We start from the raw sequence: 18269 nt of genomic DNA, 5'->3' as shown, positions 1-18269 counted from the left end.
TAAATTTCATTTTTTAACCAGGTAGCTATTATAATGGGTTTGTTTCTCTGAAAATACATAATAATACCATCATTAAAAATTGCCTGTACATCTTCCGCTGCAGCACGATGGAAGAGAAAAGAAAATTATCTGGTGAGTAATCATCTGAGGAAAGAATCATTAGGAGCGCAAGTGCAAATCATAGGTGAGTGTGTAGCTTTCAGAGAACTGGGTAAGGCACAGCCGTTCCCTGATAGTGAGTCTTGACCAGCGGCAATGTGTCTTGGTTTGTAACAGACAACATTCATCCGCTGCAGACAGTACTGGAGTCGATGATGGAGACAAAGATAAAACAGAGGTGTCTGATCCTGCTAAAGTAAAGAGGCTGTTTCAGCGTGTCGTCCATAAAAAAACACACATAAATAACAGACATGAAGAATGGACAGGTTGTGTAAAATATAAAGATCACTCATCACAGGGTAAGACTGTTTGAGCTGCTAAGCCAATATTAGTAGGGATAACGGACAGTAGGAAATATCATTAAGTTGCAGTAGACATGCTCTGCAATGATCCAATATCATACGGGCACATTGGGGCTGCAAAAAAAAAAAAAAAGATTAAATACTCATTAAGTTAGCATCATATTTTTCAGGACTGTAGGGATTGATAGAGTGAGGACGGCTTGAAAGAAATATAGTGGGTAATTCTGTGAAATGGACTTTAGAGCAGTTAATATAAAGCTGCAGTTTCATTTACTGATAATAAATTGGACAGGCTGGCAAGTGTGTGTCTTGAAAAGTGTCTGAGGATAAAACATTATCAGGAAGGAGAACGCTGCTAATTATACTGCATGTGTGTACTGCATGTTGGGAAATAAAAATGTGTAGCATTTAGATGTTCTGTATGCGTCAGCAAAAATAGATAATATAAATATAGGACTTTATACAGTGGAAACGTTTTTTAAGTTTGATTCTCGGCATCAAGATTACGCTTCGTTTTCCACCCCATCAGATTCTTGTTGCATTTACAACACATTTTAATCTAGACAAGTGGACAAACTGGAGATCTAGAGGCAATATTCAATGTCTTGACTCACAGACGATCACGTGAACATCACTATCGATGTATGACCACTAGATGATAGCAGAGAACCATTTTTGTTAGGACACCTAGGTCTGATCACAAACAACTACATACCGGTATATATCATTTACTTGCAGACAATCAAGGTCAAATAAAAACCCAGATTGGAGTGATAGCCTGAATAAAGTCTCAGAGGCAAGGCTTCTGTATAACCTGGAATTATGTGCAGTCATCATTAATAAAATAATATGAAAGGAGAACTGGAGAGTTCAGGGTATGTTGTTGTTGTTGACAGTATGGTACACCGTTCTCACTCTCATGTAAAGTATGTGATTATGAATGTCCAGATGTGGCACTTTTAGCATGAAAAAGTATACAAATCATGAGCATTTGTTTCCGAGCAATTTAGAAATCTCTCGTCTTTAAAATGAATGTGCACTTCATTGTTGAATACAGAAAGTGATATCTAAAACGATTTTTTTTAAATGCTTGTGACTTACATCAAATTCATTGAGGGCTGCAGCCAGTTCCCCGATGCCAGCGTGGCCGTGCTTCTCGTCAGTGGGCGAGGTGGCCTGAGCAGCACTAGATATGCCTCCTATGGCCTCCTGGACCTGCTTGAACACGTAGTCTCTGTTTGCACGTGTGGCTGCCACATCGGGGTGACGCAAGAAGGCCTGTGATGCCGTGTACAGCATGGTGGCATTCTTCTTAAGAGCCCCACGTGCAGCCGCCATCTCATCTCGACACTGGGGATCTTTCAGTTCCTGACAGTGACAAAAGGTTCTCAATTGAGCTGTAATGACTCGTGTTATTCGACGTAAGGATTCATGAGACACATTGTAGAACAACTGGACCGCATTTAATTAGCGTCTTCGTACTTCACGATCCACAATCCCAAAAACCCACAATGACCACTTGTCGTGAATCCTCCACAGAAAAGCCAGAGCAGTAAAGGACACGGCAGAACAGTGAAGTTCTCAAAAATAACAGATAAAGCTTCAAGAGCTAAATGGGACAATGGGACTTTGATGGCATTATTTATTCATTAAAAGAGAACAAACTGATCCCCACTTTAAGACATTTTCTGTAAAACTTATATATCATGTTCCATTTTATGTATTCGTTTTTTTTCCAACAACACAAACATAGCCCAGGGTCAGCAGATCTGAAGTGAATTCAGTTCGGTGCTCTGGGTGGTTGCGTGCAAATAATACAATCGTAAAAATCACTTTACAAAACGTTTTTGTCACAATGGAGGAGATGTAAAAAACGGTTTTACTGCAATGTGTTCTCCTCCTCATGATACATGTTGATATGTTGCTGTTTGTCAGCATCATGATACGAACATTCTGTATCTGCAACATTCAGCTGTAACTAACTCTAAATTGAATATTTATATGAAGAAAGCTACCGGTATTCGTAATGTCTTAATGATGTTATGTCTAATTTGAGTGCATCTGAAGTGACAGAGTCGCAGTCATTAGCTAAATAACTGATTGAAAATAGTTTAATAGCATATTAAATTTACTAAATTTCCCTTACAAGAAAATGTGTCTCATGTAAAGGCCTTCTTTACTTAATCACTTTTTAATGGCAGCCCGTATCGCTATGAAAGCGAGCCCTAAAGACACAATATCTGTGATGCACAGCAGGAAATTGCATTTTGTGATGAATTAGTTTTTTCACAATCTGATGCTGATGGCATCATGTTCCGCATCAGTCACATGTTTTCGACACACTCGCTTACCAAATTAAGGAGGTTAAAATTTGGGTTTGGTTTTGGTTTTAGCCACTGGCAATCTAATTCAGTCGTTTATAAACCACAGAATCTGACGAATTTGTGAAGCTTTCTGAGCAGAAGACCGAGGGCTCCGTTACCTGCTGCCTCCGGGCTGCCACATAGTTAAGCTTCACCATTTCTTTTCCAAACTCCTTGAAACGATTGGCCAAGTCTTGTTCATTGGTTGCATTCTTGACTCCCTCCAGGGCCTCTTCCACCTGTATCATAAGCACGCGCACGCACACACACATATCTAATAAATATATATTCATCATCACACACACAAATTTTGGATTTTTTTTTTAATATGCACCTGAAACTAGTATGTAATGATCTGTATAATGTAATTATAGTCTCATAAATTAAATGTAATTCAGTAATAATTCTTTAGCTGTGAATGTTACAGCACACCTTAGAGTAAAGCCAAAAAAATAGTAATGAAGTGTAATAAATTGTTCTGTGCAATGGGTTTTGTGTATGTTTTTTTTTTTTTATCTCTCTCCTGTTTAACACCAAGCAGGTAAATAATGCAACAGTGTAGATTTATGGATCTCATTTCAGCAATCACAATCTTATTTTTGAGGATGCACTCTAATTCTGAATGTCTGATCCTCTGCCTAATGAAAGACATCCACAGAATGTAAAAGAAAAGGGGAGAGGAGAGAGAGAGAACTTCTGCCTTTGATGGCAGAGCTTATACTGGCTTGAGTTAAACCCCTACGTCGGCCTCAAAAATGAAGCGGTGCCGGAATAAGGGCAGTAAATAATTGAGGGAGTGAGGGAATGAATATGTACATCTGTACAAGTTTGCTTCAGATCGTATCAACTGTTCACTCTTAACAGCATTATCCATTAATTGTTCAGAGGTCTGTATCATTTTCATATTGAAGTAGAAATGAACCTATGTTGTTAATCTTTGTTGACAGTGAGAAGGATGAGTATCGTATCTTTCATCACATCAGGGCACTGTAAAATGTCACCAGCACAGTAAAATTACATGAGTGTTGCCAGGGATTCTGCTCCATCCCCCGTGTGGTATATGCGCTAATATCTGCATCGTTTGTGTTAGGTTGCCATGGCTTCATAACTTAAAAAACCCAGAAGGGGCACATCAACTGGAAAACACATTGTTGAACTAATGTTCATGGAGCACACTTGGTTCATCTCACAATTAATTTGAAGATTGCACTCACAATTTTAAGATGGGAGAGCAGCCTCATGACGTCCGCCATGTCAGCAAGAATGAGCAGCCGGGTGACGGCGGAGAGCAGGGCGCGGGCGGCCCTCACCATTGTCCCGCGCTTCACGGAGGAACACGGGTCATCTGCAAATTCTGATGAAGCTATACGCATGGTCTCACCTTAAACGGAAAAGGGTGGCATGATTATTGAAGAATCAAAGCTAAAGGAACAATAATTGATCCTTCACATAAACTTCAATGAACCCAAAGCGCACCAATCGGTAGATATTGTTTTAATGCATGTTTTTTTTTTTTACCAAAATCATTCAGTGTTCATTTGCTACTGAACGCATTCTAACACATGTAAAAGGCAGGCACTAAAAATACACACTTGCTTAAATCTGCTTATGACACCATAGAGCTATAATTCTGTCTGCCCCAGTGGCGATCTGGTGATGGGTGACTGAACTCTGTGATTTCATTTTGCAGTTCACAATGATATGAACTAGACCATCAATGCCAATTGGCTTGGAACTCATTTTACTTCTGCTCAGGGTCTTGTAAAAAATTAGATATTATTTTCCAGTTTGCACAAGAACACACGCACAAGAAACACTTTGCATTTCTGGCTGCTTCATTCTTCATTTATTCATATAAAACACTCTTCTCTGACAACCTGACATGTAATTTATAGTCACCCAGGTGATAGTGGAATACAAAGAGAATGATGAGAGTGCTCTTCAGAATGCTTCTAAGTTGAAGAGCTTTCGAGAGCATCCATATTTCCAGGGTGGTAGAAAACGGTTCGCAAAAGTGGAGTATCAACTTTTGGGAGAGATACATTTTGAGCTTTGCCAATAAAAGAAAGAAAGGGAGCTGTGTAATTATGACCTCCGCCTTGGAGGTTTATGTTTTTGACAGCATTTAGCTGTCTGTTAGCAGCATTACGGAAAAAACTGCTCAATGGATCTTGATGAAAAATCAATCTGAAGATGGGTCTTGGTCTAACTTAGATCCTATTAAATTTTAAAACATGCATTCAATTCACTCACCAAAGTCACAGTCATAAAGGGGATCAATATGCAATATCGTGCAAAATGTATTCTGGATCTGGATCTATAAACATTTATTTTATTTTGGTTTGGTTTATTGGTTTTGTCTACAATGCCAAACAAGTGCAGAAGATCGAAACTGTCCTGTCTGATGTCAGTTGTGGTAGCAAACAGCATGGTCTATTTCACGCCTCAGGAAACCTGTGAGCGAGCACTGCCAAGCTGGCGCTCCACACTAACAGTGGCCAAGCACGTGAAGCTGATGGTGTAGGTGTAGGATGTGGAAACCGGCTAGAAGAAAACAAACTGCACGCTAAACTCTACATGCCCTTTGTGATGGTGTCATGATGGATCAGTGCATTATTCACATAAAGGCTCACTGACTCACCACGCTAAAACATTTGTGTCAATGCAGAAGTTTGTTTTATTTTAAAAAATAAAATAAAAAATCACAAAAAGTTAGGAAACAGTCAAAGCTTTAACAGCATATGACTGAAAAGTAACTAGCTCCAGAATAAGATGTATTACATTCATGGGACAGCACAAAGCTCAAAATAAATGGATAGCAATCTGTTATAGCCATGCCACTCGACATGCTTTTCTAGTCGTGTAGAGGTCTGACATGATTTGACATTGAAACCAATTAATGCTTTGATAAATATGGCATTTTAATAACTTATTTTGCAGACTTCCTCACCACAGTCATTCCGCAGAAAATGGTTTAACCTTGTATTATATCTTTCACAAATTACTTACATGTGTGAAAATGTCATGTCAGTTATGTTCCAAATGGAACAATTAAATAGAATAGTCAGAAGCTGCACGAATGTCTCAACGTGACGCATTTACAAACACTGCCATTGCTATGACTTTAGTAAGTAATGTGTTCATGTTTATGTCTCTATCACATGTGTCCATGACACATACTTACAATACAAGAAAAAAATTATTTACCAAAAGCATAACGTTTAAAAATAATGTTATTTAGTAATGAAAATGTATATTCATTGTTACAGTTATTACAGAAACCGTAAAGTGGCAGGGATGTTTTTAAAACAAATTTAAATGATGTCTGCGTAATCACGGACAATAAGCTCACCTTGCTTACGGACATCTTCCACTGCAGCAATGAGCTCCTCCTTGAGATCTTGGCTGTCTTTGGCAATCTGCTCACCCTTTTCCAGAAAGTTCTGGGTAGCCTGCTCGACAGACACAGCCAGGACGTGGGCCTTCTTGGAGCGGCCCTTCTTCTTACTGGACGGCCCTTTGTTGCTGGTGTTCACCAGGGTCGTCACCTGGGAAGGAAGAGAAGATGCGTAGTAAGTATATTCATGTTTAAACTATTGAAGAAAAAGTCAGGAAATTATGCTCATCCCAAATATGGGCTTGCGGAACTATGAGGCAATTAATGAATTCTGAACGCTATCACAGGCAGCTACGGCAGACACACTGCCTAATCTCAGACAGAACCCACTGGAAGCAATCATCCCAAATACATGTAGATTACAGCTGCTCCATCAGGCTGTCGTTCTCCTCACAAGAAGAATGTCTGAAATGAGCCAAGCGACAAATACTTTGATCCAAGACATTTTTTCCAGTTGTATTACACAGGACCAACAGGAACCTTTTTTTTTTTCCCACTAGTCCTACCAAATTAACCCTTAATGTAATTGTCAAGCAAATTACTGAAACACTGACAGGAAAAGGACTGTTTAAATATTTGATCACCGTTTCATTCAATTAATGCCATTATCTGGAATAAACTTTCCAGATAATGGAATGCCCAATAACTACTCGAAGCTCTAAGCCAGTCTTGGTCAAGGACAGGAGAATTAACCGTACCTCACATTGAAAACCCAACATGAGGATCACTCCTAAGAGAAAGACCCGGCTTTAGCCAAAGTTCAAAGCCTTCTTGCTGTGAGATGACAGTAACTGCATTATGTGCAAAGTGTATGGCCCGAGCATTATGTTGGCAATACAACCTCAATACAAATTAAAAAGGTCAGGACCGCTCTTAATGGTGCTGTTGGAGGCAGATGGACTCAGCACGCATCAGCAGTGAGGTTTTTATCCATCAGGGCTGACTCAACAATAGGGCTCAGGCTATGAAAGCTCCTTTGTGTGCCAATAAATGTTATGTTAGTTGCTTGTTATTGTTGCTGTAGCATATGGGATGTGCATGGAGGAGCATTCAGGATTATTACATGGGAAATGGGTTAATAAAATTTCCGTTTGCAATGTAAACGAAGGTCTCAAAAGACCCAATATCCTACATAAGATGAAGAAAGGCAGAGGAGACATAGTAACGCTGCAGGAGACTAACCTGAAGAAGAAGGAACATGAGTTCAAGAGGAATGTTCATCAAGTATTTTTATTATCGTCTAGGTCAGGACATAGGAGAGGGAGGATTAAGTCTAAAAAAAATAGTCTTATATTGAAGATAAGGACTCAAGGCTAGACACATTTTGGTTAAAGTATGACTAGAGGGAGAGGTGATCTTTCTTAATATCTATGCTCCCGCGAGGCTCAAACTGGGCATTTTATTTCAAAAGAATGTTTGATCTGAAGAAATCTGAGGTGGAAGGCATTCGGATAAGCGAAGGGAACTAAAATCTTAGACGAAATCCATTTCTAGCCTCTAGGAGAATACAAAAAATGACACTTTTGAAAATTCATGGGATTGATGTCTGAGCTGTGAAGAGGGTTTAATACTATAAGTAAAGTCTACAAGATTTTTTCACCTCTGCTGTTCGCATTATGACAATAAAGAATCTTGAATGATAAATTATTTTTGAGTGTATATGCACAGACATGAAGAGAAATGTAATACAGGAATAATGGATTTATCCGATCATAGTCCAGGATATATTGAGTTTTAGGGGTGAAATAAGAAGAAAGTAAGACTGTGGAAACTGAATATGCCCCTGCTGAGAAGACGAAAGAGAATAAAAATGGAAAAAGTCGAAAGATAGTAGCAAAATGAATGACAATTTTTTTTAAAAATAAACCAAATTCAAGTGCAGAGCTTCCAAATAATTACAAATATGGAACAAAAATTGCATGATGTACGAAGAAGACCTGAAAATGAAATGCACCAAAAAAAGGACAAAGCATAAGAAAGCACAACACAGGATACTGAAGCGAGCTGGTCTGCGCCAGCAGATGCTGTTGACTTATTGTTACTGCACTACAGACAACACATGAACGTCCCTGCAGCTGCGTGTGGTGAATCAGCTGCACGGCAGCTTGTAGAGCATAAAGGCTTTACAGCAGGTCCTCTCCAGGGTGCAGAAGATCACGGGGACATGTTGAGACATCACCTCAAGCTGCTTCAAGAAAGTCAGCTGCATGTGTAATGACATCACACACCGGTGTCATTACCTGCTTGAACTTCTTACATCCGGAGGATTTTACTAGGCCTTCTGTGCCTGCACCTCCAAACTAATAGAGTTTGGAGGTGCAATCAGAAATGCTTCTGCATGTAATGCACATTGTTAACTCAATGGCACAGATACTTTACTGTTGGCTTTAGTTGTGTTGTTTTTTATTGCTCATATTTAGCTTTTTATTTATTTGCTGAATTACTACAGTATATACAGAGCCATGTTAGTTTTACTATGTCATTACAATAAAGGACATATATATTAGCAACTGCTACTGGCAGCAATAGAGAATTGTATGAAGGAAAATATCGACCATTGCATTTCCAATGTGATATTACAACTGTGGACAATGAAGGAAAGAATGTAGTGAAGACAAATATTTTAGGATGTTTAGGGAGAATATCCATAAATTGTTTAGTTTTTTTTATTAAAGGATGAAATTGTAAGACCTTTAAACTGAGGACTGTGTTAATGCCATGTGTGATGGAGAGGTTGGTTTTCTCCACAAGAACCTTGACTGGAAATAATGTCATTTGGCTGTGTCCGAGAGCATTGCGGACAAAATTTCCCATTACAGTCAGAGTCCTCACAGTTTGCTGTACCAGTCTTTTTTCATCTGAATTTGTACAATGCGTTTCCTGGATTATATCACTCTGAAAAGGCGGTGAAATCAAAGTCACATTCTTTCTAGGCTACATTACCAAATGGCTTTAATACTGGAATAAATGATGATGCATGTTCTCGCTCATAATGGATTCAGAAATTGTGCCACTGATATACAGCCATGATAACCTTTAACCATCGCAATGAAAATGAGATTACGTTTAGCACTTGTATTCAAGGCTGCCCTGCTCTGGACTCGTCTTCTCAGCATGTCCTCACAGCTGGATGAGAGCAATGCTGTGTTCCTTTCAATCTTGGTTTGTGAAATCAATAACTCATCATTATATTTACACATGAAAGCACACGTATATCCTTAGCGAACAAACTTCATCCACTACACACACACAGACACGCTTGTTAGCTAGCTGCTACATGCTGGCATAGATTCACCACCTAACGTACAAACAAACAAGCACAATCAAAAAAATAAAACAACAATTATCAAAAGTTTTAACATAAATAGAGGCAGACTACAGACTACCGGAGATCACACGTGATAAATGTTCATTATATGAATCAGCAGTACTGTGTGTACTGTGTAGTATTTGTTACAGTCTCGGATGTGCAGATTGTAAGTAATTGAACACCCCTCATATCTCACTTCCATAGCATGGCAACTCAAAATGCAAATCGCGTGACAGGCCCTCTCTAGAGTCACTGATTTGTTATATCTTCTGGGCTACTGCAGAAGCACGGCAATCTAAAACACAACAGAGAGGTAAATGTATAGAGGATTGTGTCAATGATTTATGGCAAATTATGTTTCACATCGGTGAAACAAACATCATTTTAGTGTCAGGTGATACAGTATTGAAGATAATTATAAATATTACATTTCATATCCATCATTCATGTCCCATAAATCCAACACACTGTACCTTTAAATTTTAATAAGGTAATGTATCCCCCCCCCGGCTTCACATGCTGAGTATCCAGTCATAAAGCACTGGGAAGGAAGGAGCTGCTTATCTTGCACCAAACTGCTTAATAAGGATTAAAGTAGATTGCTGCTCAACATTGGTTGGATGTTTTATATGTTTGTGTGACAGTCAAGATTAAGTCACATGAAAGTTATTTCTTTAGAAGGGAATGCTAGCCAGAAAACACAGTTAATGAAGCACTATTTAATTTATCAACAATGCACTCTGGCAATAACACTGCACGGGGAATGTGTTTGCAGTCATATCAAATTGAATTATATTCTCTAGCCCTTCTTCAATTAAGCAGCGCAGTAATTGGGGCTCAGGAAATCCATTATGTGGCTCCCCTTACTAGTACACAGTATATCCACAGCCAACACCTGGCAAATAAACCACTCTGGACTAGCAGTGTGCAAAAAATTCCAGGGATAATGTACATGACAGTGTCACACATGTGGCAATTAAATTAAACACTGTATATATATATATATATCTTGCACATTCCATTGTCAGCTGCTTAGAAATGAATAATCACTTCTATTCTACCAATTTCAATTCATATGTCCACGTTATATAACTTTTGCGACTCCTCCATGGAACAGCAGATGAGAACATATTGAGTTAAGGGTTGGCAAGTTTCATCTGCACTTCAGATGCTCATTTATTCATCAACACGAGGCTGGGCTGTGGAATACACACAGATAAAGCTCGTGCATGTGTCACGAAGCTTCCCACAGGGATTGACTGACTGTTTTTTTAACAGTGGCTTTAAAAGCTTGATGTATATTTAATTATCCCTGTAATAATCTCACAGCACGAACTGAGGCTGATCCAATTTATGTGTCTTCATAAAGACTGAACTGTGCTGGGGTTGTTTTTTTTTTTGTTATGGAAATATTGTCTCTTCATGAAGAGGTCTGGCTGAATATCTTCAGAATGAGCGGCTCGTCAAAAATGTCATAACCACTTCATGAAAATCGAAGCGAGCTTTGAAAACAATTATAAGCTTGTTATTAATAACGAAAGACCTTCTTACTTATAAATTAAGGATACTCCAATCTGATCTTTTGAGTGAAATGGAGCATAAGAGAAAAACACAAGGATGAGCACAGCAAAGTCATCTAGCTTCTATGAGGGAATTGCAATCAGGCAGCCACTATACTGCAGGCAGCTGCATCGTGCTCTTACACAACGGGCGCAGCATGTTGTAGACAATCCAGAATCCAGTTATGTGAAGAGGCTTTCTGGCGAGAGAGAGTTTTTTTTTGACCATCCAAACAAACAACATGAAAAAAAAAAAAACAGAGACTTGAGAGTTTGCAGCACTGCTGCCCCATGAGGCTCCTTAAATCAATATGTCTAGCTGAAGAGCTAATGCTTTATGCATGCGACAAGTAAAATGTTCTATTCTGTGACTGCTTGCATTTGCAATGGGAGGCTCTGACATTCGGAACCCTTTAAGTACACGCACCTGTCTGCAGTGCATTCTTACTCTCTCGGAATGACAACAATCGCGATCAATTGAAAACTGGAGCTGCAGGTATATTGGATTCATCACCAAGTAACTGCCTGGCCAGATGCAGATAGCAAAGCTGTTGTCTTAGACATGTTCAAGTTTCAAACTGTGATCTTTGATTTATTATATATATCAGCTATTGATTATTCATGAGAATCACTTAGAATATAATACTATATTTATGTGTGCACTGCAGAGCTTACTGTTGGCAACCCAGGTTATCTCTCCACTGTCATCAGTTCTGCTAGGCTACAACTTATCCTCTCCTGAGATGAGGTCTAGCATCGATGCCTACTTTCTCTCCAGTTCATATATCCACAGTTACCACTAGACAGTCTATATTATGCGGATTCCTAGATTATCTCAGCTGCATGGGTTACCTCAGAAAAGGCATGCACTGGTGTTCTGAGACAGCCCCATATTTTCTTTAATCATTGATAACCCTTTTAACTCATGTTTTGACAATCGGTTTGATCCACTACATAATTTGTTTTTCACTACAGATGTATTTTTGACAACTTTCAGATGACAAAACAAAAGGAATGAGAAAACCATCTTTGATACATACAGTATTTGATGTGCTGAACTACTTGATGTTGTGTTAGCCTAATTTTGCATCCATTTAAGAATCAATCACCATCCAGAAAGCTCTACGTGGGATCGTAACCTGAAACTAAGCAGATGTCAGACGTTATCTGTTGGGAGATTCATGAGCATATCTGAAAACAAAGGGGAATCTAAAGAAGAAAATCAAAACAGCTTGTTTGGGGTTAAGAGATTTACCCTTCGTCTATTGTATGAAAAAGGCAATTATCAGTTTCAAAAAGAAAATTACTAGAACTTTGTTCACAATGCATCTTTAAACATTATACAATTAAAAATATTAATGTATTGTTCTTGTGGGTCCTTGCATGAAATGTCCGGTTTTCAAATTAAACTTTTCAGGTCAAAATTTGCAGGTACTTGACAGTTCAATAACTATAAAATCTGTTTGGCCCATAACAGTCTGTGTCATGAATTTCGGCCCCTTTTGTAATTGAGTTTGACAAGTTTTTTTCGGTTGACTTACTTCTGAGCCTCATTTATGAAAGTCAATATTGTTAACTTTGCAAAAGTTAAATTAATTTCTACTAAATAAAATGCCTTTCATCCAGGCCTAACATAACAATGGCAATAACAGTAAGAGGAGAATAGTTTGCATTATTTTATGAGCTCAATCAGTATGATCCATGTCCATTTTAATACTTTATCTCACGGAAGTCATATGGAAGGATGATTTCTGTCCTGAGGAATGTAAATCAGAACAATAATTTGAAAACAAATATCCATGAGGATAGCTGGAGAAACAGAAACATATTTTTGGCTAATCCGTCGCATTTATAATACATCTGTGCTGATCCTGCCCCACAGTCCCAGTCGCAGAGTCCTTTGAAGATTCCAAAGAGATGAGTTTTATTTCACAATTGGAGCTGTTCCTCATTATCGCAACATAAGCACTGTGGCACACTGTCTCTCTATTATCAGGCCTAAAAGTCCATTATAAAAGATTAAGTAAGCAACGTATATATATTTATGAATAAATGGAAATAAATTATTAGACAAACTAGTAATAAAAAAGTCTCTATCATTCTTCTTTCAAACAGTTATTTTTTGTGGGTGAAAAGTGAGGACAAATTGTGATTTAATACCAACTTTAACCTTCCTGTTTGCCTTGATGTCAATTTGACACCATTCATTTCAATGTGTATCACTCGAAAAATAATAGTTCACTTTTTATTTTACTCCATAATTCATCACATTTCCTAATTTGATGGGTACAATTAATTAAGCGTTGTAGGTCATGAGGCAGTCCCAGCTTTGTTGGTGTTCATCAGTGTGTTCAGTGATTTGTGTATAGATGTTCAATGGTGTCATGCCTGTTTATACATCTTTCCGGCCAGCTGGCGTCAGTCCTCGCATTTTTTCATCTGCCTCTCAAAGATAAGTATAAAAATCAAAAAGTAAAGCTGCCTGAATAACACAGACTTGACTTCACTCCTGTAAAAGCACCAAAGCTAATAAAAAAAAAAATAAGGAAGAAAGTAAGACATATTATATTCTCAGAGGGCTTCTGACATTTGTGGAGAAAAATTACTAATAATAGTCATGCATTATTAAAGTACGGTCGTCAGTTCTTCATAACAAATAAGTTAAATTATTGCCTTCCTGCGATAATGAACTGCCAGTCACTGTTAACAAGGAAGATGCACTATACTTGCAAGCAATGAAACAAATAATAACAAATTATTTGTCTTATTTATTACAATATGTTTTCATATTAAATTACTAAATCAGACATTTACTGCTACTGCTATTCATATGAAAGTGATGATGACAAGTGTTTATGTAATCCAATTAAAGCAAGTAAGCCTAAAAACTCATAATGTTATACAGCCATAGATAATGATGCAGATGGTGATGTTTGACGACCAGCAATCACTCAAGATTAAAAAACACCCATAAAATGAATCAGAAGGCAGAGAAATGCCAACATCTGCTCTGACTCAGCCATTTCTATGAATTTCCATGAACACAAATGAGCGTATTTCAGAAAGATAGGCACAAACGTAGCTGACATATTTAGAGACATATTTACCTCAGCCAAGGATGTTGATGGCATTTGTCTGTTTGTTAGCAGGATTACGGAAAAACTGCCAGATGGATCTTGATGAAAATGAAATTTGAAGATGGGTCTAACTTACACTGAACACAAATAAACAAAAACACTTCTGTTTTTGCTCCAATTGTTCATGAGTTGAAATCAAAGATCTAAGACTTTTTTCTATGTACAGAAAAGGCCTATTCCTCTCAAATTATGTTAACAAACTTGTTTAGATCTGTGTACCGGTAAATGAGCACTTCTCTTTTGCCGATACAATCCATCCACCTGACAGGTGTGGCATATCAAGATGCTGATTATAGACAGCATGATTATAGCACAGGTGTGCATTAAGCTGGTCACAATAAAAGGCCACTGAATCACAAAATCAACCGGACTACCTGTGTGACCAGGGGCTCCAGAAGCCTCTCCACAGTCAAGGTACGAATTTCAAGACTCTTGGGATCCCATTTCAACAAGATGGGGGAGGTGGCGGTCGTCATGGTCTCTGTTGGGCACAAAAGCAGATTGATGATTAAAACAATTGTTGCGATTATGTTTATTGATGTTGATTAAACATTTATTGATGTTGATTAAACATTTTTATTAAACATTCTTTAGTCCCATTGCACAAAATACTAAATTCACTAGAACTACTTCACTCCTTAGAGAGCATCCCCACTTTGTTTCATGCTTTCTTTCCCAATAATGAGATAATCTGTCATGGATAACCCTCAGCCAATCAGAAGCAACCACTCTCAGATACCAGTTTTAACCAAGCCCATTACAATTAATTTCTGAAAAGGTAGAACATAAGGCTTATTTTTCATGATCTTTTAAATTGTGGGGTTTTTTTTATAATTTGTATACATAATCGCTCAGTACACTTTTCGTATAGAGCTCTTCTCATTGTTTTTAAGGGACACACACACAATTAGACCAAATTATTGCGAACCACATATTTGGATTGTTAAAATAAAATAAAATGCACTCAAAAATATGAATAGATCAACATAGATTTACTGAAAATTAAAATGTCTTTACAAAAACCATTCTGCAATATTTTGATGCATTAAAGTTTATAAGACCTCACTTGAACACTTCATATCGGTGAGGTTATGTTCGGTAAATGTGAGGACTGAACAGCTGGCATGGGGAGCGGCAGTTTTTGTTTTTTTGTTTTTTTTAAAACGTACAAGCAATTTCAGAATGGGCCAGCTGGGACTGTCACACTCTAGTTCCAATACCAATGAGGCAGAAGGGAATAAAGGGAATGACAGATCTGGGCCAGCGGTCCCGAATGCTGTACACAGTTCAGTACAACATCAGGCAAAGCTGTATGAAATCACAACTTCATCAAAAGTATGGCATTTTAGATTCAAACATGTCTTTCGGGACTTCACATGCACTGGTGAATCAAGCTTTTTCCAATGTTAATTATTTATGTATAACCAATATAACATAAGGGAAAGAATAATGCATGTCGTATTGACTTTTATGTTAAAGACTACTTTAAAGGGGACATATTATGAAAAATAAAATATTCTCCATGTTTCTAACTCAGATTTTGGTAGTTTCGCAAAAAAAAATCCAAAATTACGGTTTCATTACCAAAGACTGTCACAGATGTTTGGGAATTGTGTTAACCTGTGATTAGCCTGTGATTCTCACTCTCTCTGTGTGTATATATATTGTTTCTTAAGAGAGAGAATTTAGTTTGTTATGATGTGTGCCTTAAGCCGTGGGCCTTCTCACGATTTTATTATGCTCGCATAATGACAATAAAGTATCTTGAATCATGAATCTTGAATCTTGAACTTGTGGGAAAAGGGTATAATATAGGACCTTTAAGAAACTAACCCTAACCCCCTGCCTTTTTTGTTACGGCCTGTTGGGGTTCCAGAGGTTTCAACTACGGGAAGCAACTCTGTCACAAAGTTAATATATTACTGCTATCTGAGAGCTACAAAGTTACTAATATATAACAAGGTAGGACATAAATCAGTGTCCCAGATGGAGGTACTGCTTGTTTCAACAAATGCTGTCCAGTTTCTTTTTATTGCTGGAACGCAGCACAATCACTGGTCAATTCATCACTCGATTGCAGATACTGTGTCTGCTGAGTGTGTCAAGAAATGCAGGCCAAATTGGAGCTTTGTTGTTAATTACGTTTCTTGTTTGTGTGCTGGCTTAAATAACACTTTGGTTGTTGAGGCTCATTAATCATTCTAGCCTACTGGAGCCATAAAAAGCCTGGGTACAAGTTCCTCCATTTATTGTTTTAGAAATAAATCAAATCAATACAGTGGGTTCAGCTCAGCTTGCACACTTCATTTACAAGTCACAGCAGAGACGTATGACTGTGTAAGATAATAAATGAATACTCAAGTCTCTGTGTTACTTTCCAGTGCTTGTAAAAATGTGTCACGTACAGCTGACTACAAGGTGCGCAGCACGCCATGTGGGACAAGATCAAAGACTAAAAACAATTAAGAAGCTATTCATTTGAATACGAGGGCTCGCTAGTCTGTACACACAATGTAGGAAAACATTAATGGAGTCGAGCATGGTGATGACACAATGGTATGACTTTCGATTTAGTTCAGAAATTTAGGAATTTTGAGTAAAATTTGTCTAAAAGAATAGAAGTAACATTTGTTTTCCTCAAAGGCTTGATAGCTTTAACCTCAGGGCAGTAAGGCCGATTGATTCATGATTCCTTTTTGCTTAGTGGAGCATTAATTTCTCCCAATGAGCACAAACCTTTTAAATGAACAGACTTACACAAGGCTGTTTCAATTATTATCCTCGCTTGGCAACCGACTGTTTTGCATTGAACTTGAGGTTGAGTTAAACAGTGTTGCTCAATACACTTTATGGATGTAGGGATTGAACATCCTCCCCTTGCTTGATGGCAGATTTTGGTTCACTGAGTAAAGCATCCCCATGATTAACAATAAAATCTGATTATGCGGCATAAAATAAGAAGCAACTTGCTTTAAGATATGGAGTTTGACACACAAATTGCAATAGATCCGGTCTGCCATCAAATATGGAGACAATTGTATCTTCAAAAAGTATTGAATCTTTATTCTTGTGTCATCATGCATGCAAATTACACTGAGTAAAACACACAATTAACTTATATTTGCACCCTATATATTTTCTTCTTCTATGGAAACCTTTGAGGCCTGGTCCTGATAACACTCTTCTATGGTTTATTGTTTTACAACCTAAAAGAAGAAAGCATAGCATAGAAGAAAAGCTCCATGGGAAACAGCAAAACTGCAAACACAGAAAAGGAAATGACATTCCACTGAAGTGTCCCATTTGGCCTGGCAAGATAGACAAAACATAAAGTAATGCCTTCCCCAATGCCACTAGAGCCTATAATTACCACTAATAGAGGAAATGAGATTAACATCCCAGGGATTTGGCTCTTTTTTGGGGGGGTGGGGGGGGGCAGCATTGTAGCATGGCTGGCAGCCCTACTGAGCCTTGTAGTCTTATAACCGTCATTAGTAATGACTTTGTGAGCTTGTTCCATGATACAATTCTACATATTAGAGACAGAATTCATCATCTACTGCCACAAAATGGAATGAATTTTCAAAACACAGGAACCTTAGAAACACCATGAGACCAGACCTTTGACAACTACTTCTACCATTTCTTCATGAAAGCAAACTGGTCTAATCTCATCCCAACTAGGTTGTTTAAACATGTTTTACCCTTCATTAGCACGTCTCTGTTGGACGTCTCTGCTCAATCTATCTCTCTTAGCAGGCTATAATGTACCACTGTCCCTTTAAGTAACTCTACTGCAGTTCATACCACTGACCACCACATCCTATTACAATGAATGGAACGTTGCCATTACAGGAGCTGCATTAATTTGTGTTGTATCAATCTGATCAATCTCAGTATACCTATACCGGTACATCAATCTATATGTTAATCCACACATACAATTTTTTTCTGCGTCATCAGCTCTGAGTCCCCACGCACCTTTTCTTGAAATTCACACAGTTCTTTTTACTATAAATTCGACACGATGATTATGTTTCCT

The 18269-nt window shown here is 38.0% G+C and overlaps 1 protein-coding gene across 1 annotated transcript in view; it reads right to left on the bottom strand.

The window, feature by feature from the left end:
• LOC137912782 (catenin alpha-2) overlaps window positions 1–14703 on the bottom strand; it is a 148108-nt gene extending 133405 nt beyond the window's left edge. The window contains exons 1-5 of the mRNA XM_068756919.1: window positions 14602–14703; window positions 6177–6372; window positions 4039–4205; window positions 2944–3063; window positions 1563–1829 (exon numbers count right to left, since the gene is read on the bottom strand). Coding sequence (XP_068613020.1) covers window positions 1563–1829; window positions 2944–3063; window positions 4039–4205; window positions 6177–6372; window positions 14602–14703 — 852 coding nt within the window. The remainder of the gene's footprint in view (window positions 1–1562; window positions 1830–2943; window positions 3064–4038; window positions 4206–6176; window positions 6373–14601) is intronic.
• Window positions 14704–18269: the final 3566 nt, after the last annotated feature.

Source organism: Brachionichthys hirsutus, unplaced genomic scaffold, assembly GCF_040956055.1.
Source record: "Brachionichthys hirsutus isolate HB-005 unplaced genomic scaffold, CSIRO-AGI_Bhir_v1 contig_247, whole genome shotgun sequence".
NCBI lineage: Eukaryota > Metazoa > Chordata > Actinopteri > Lophiiformes > Brachionichthyidae > Brachionichthys > Brachionichthys hirsutus.
This window is presented reverse-complemented; position numbering and strand designations above follow the sequence as displayed.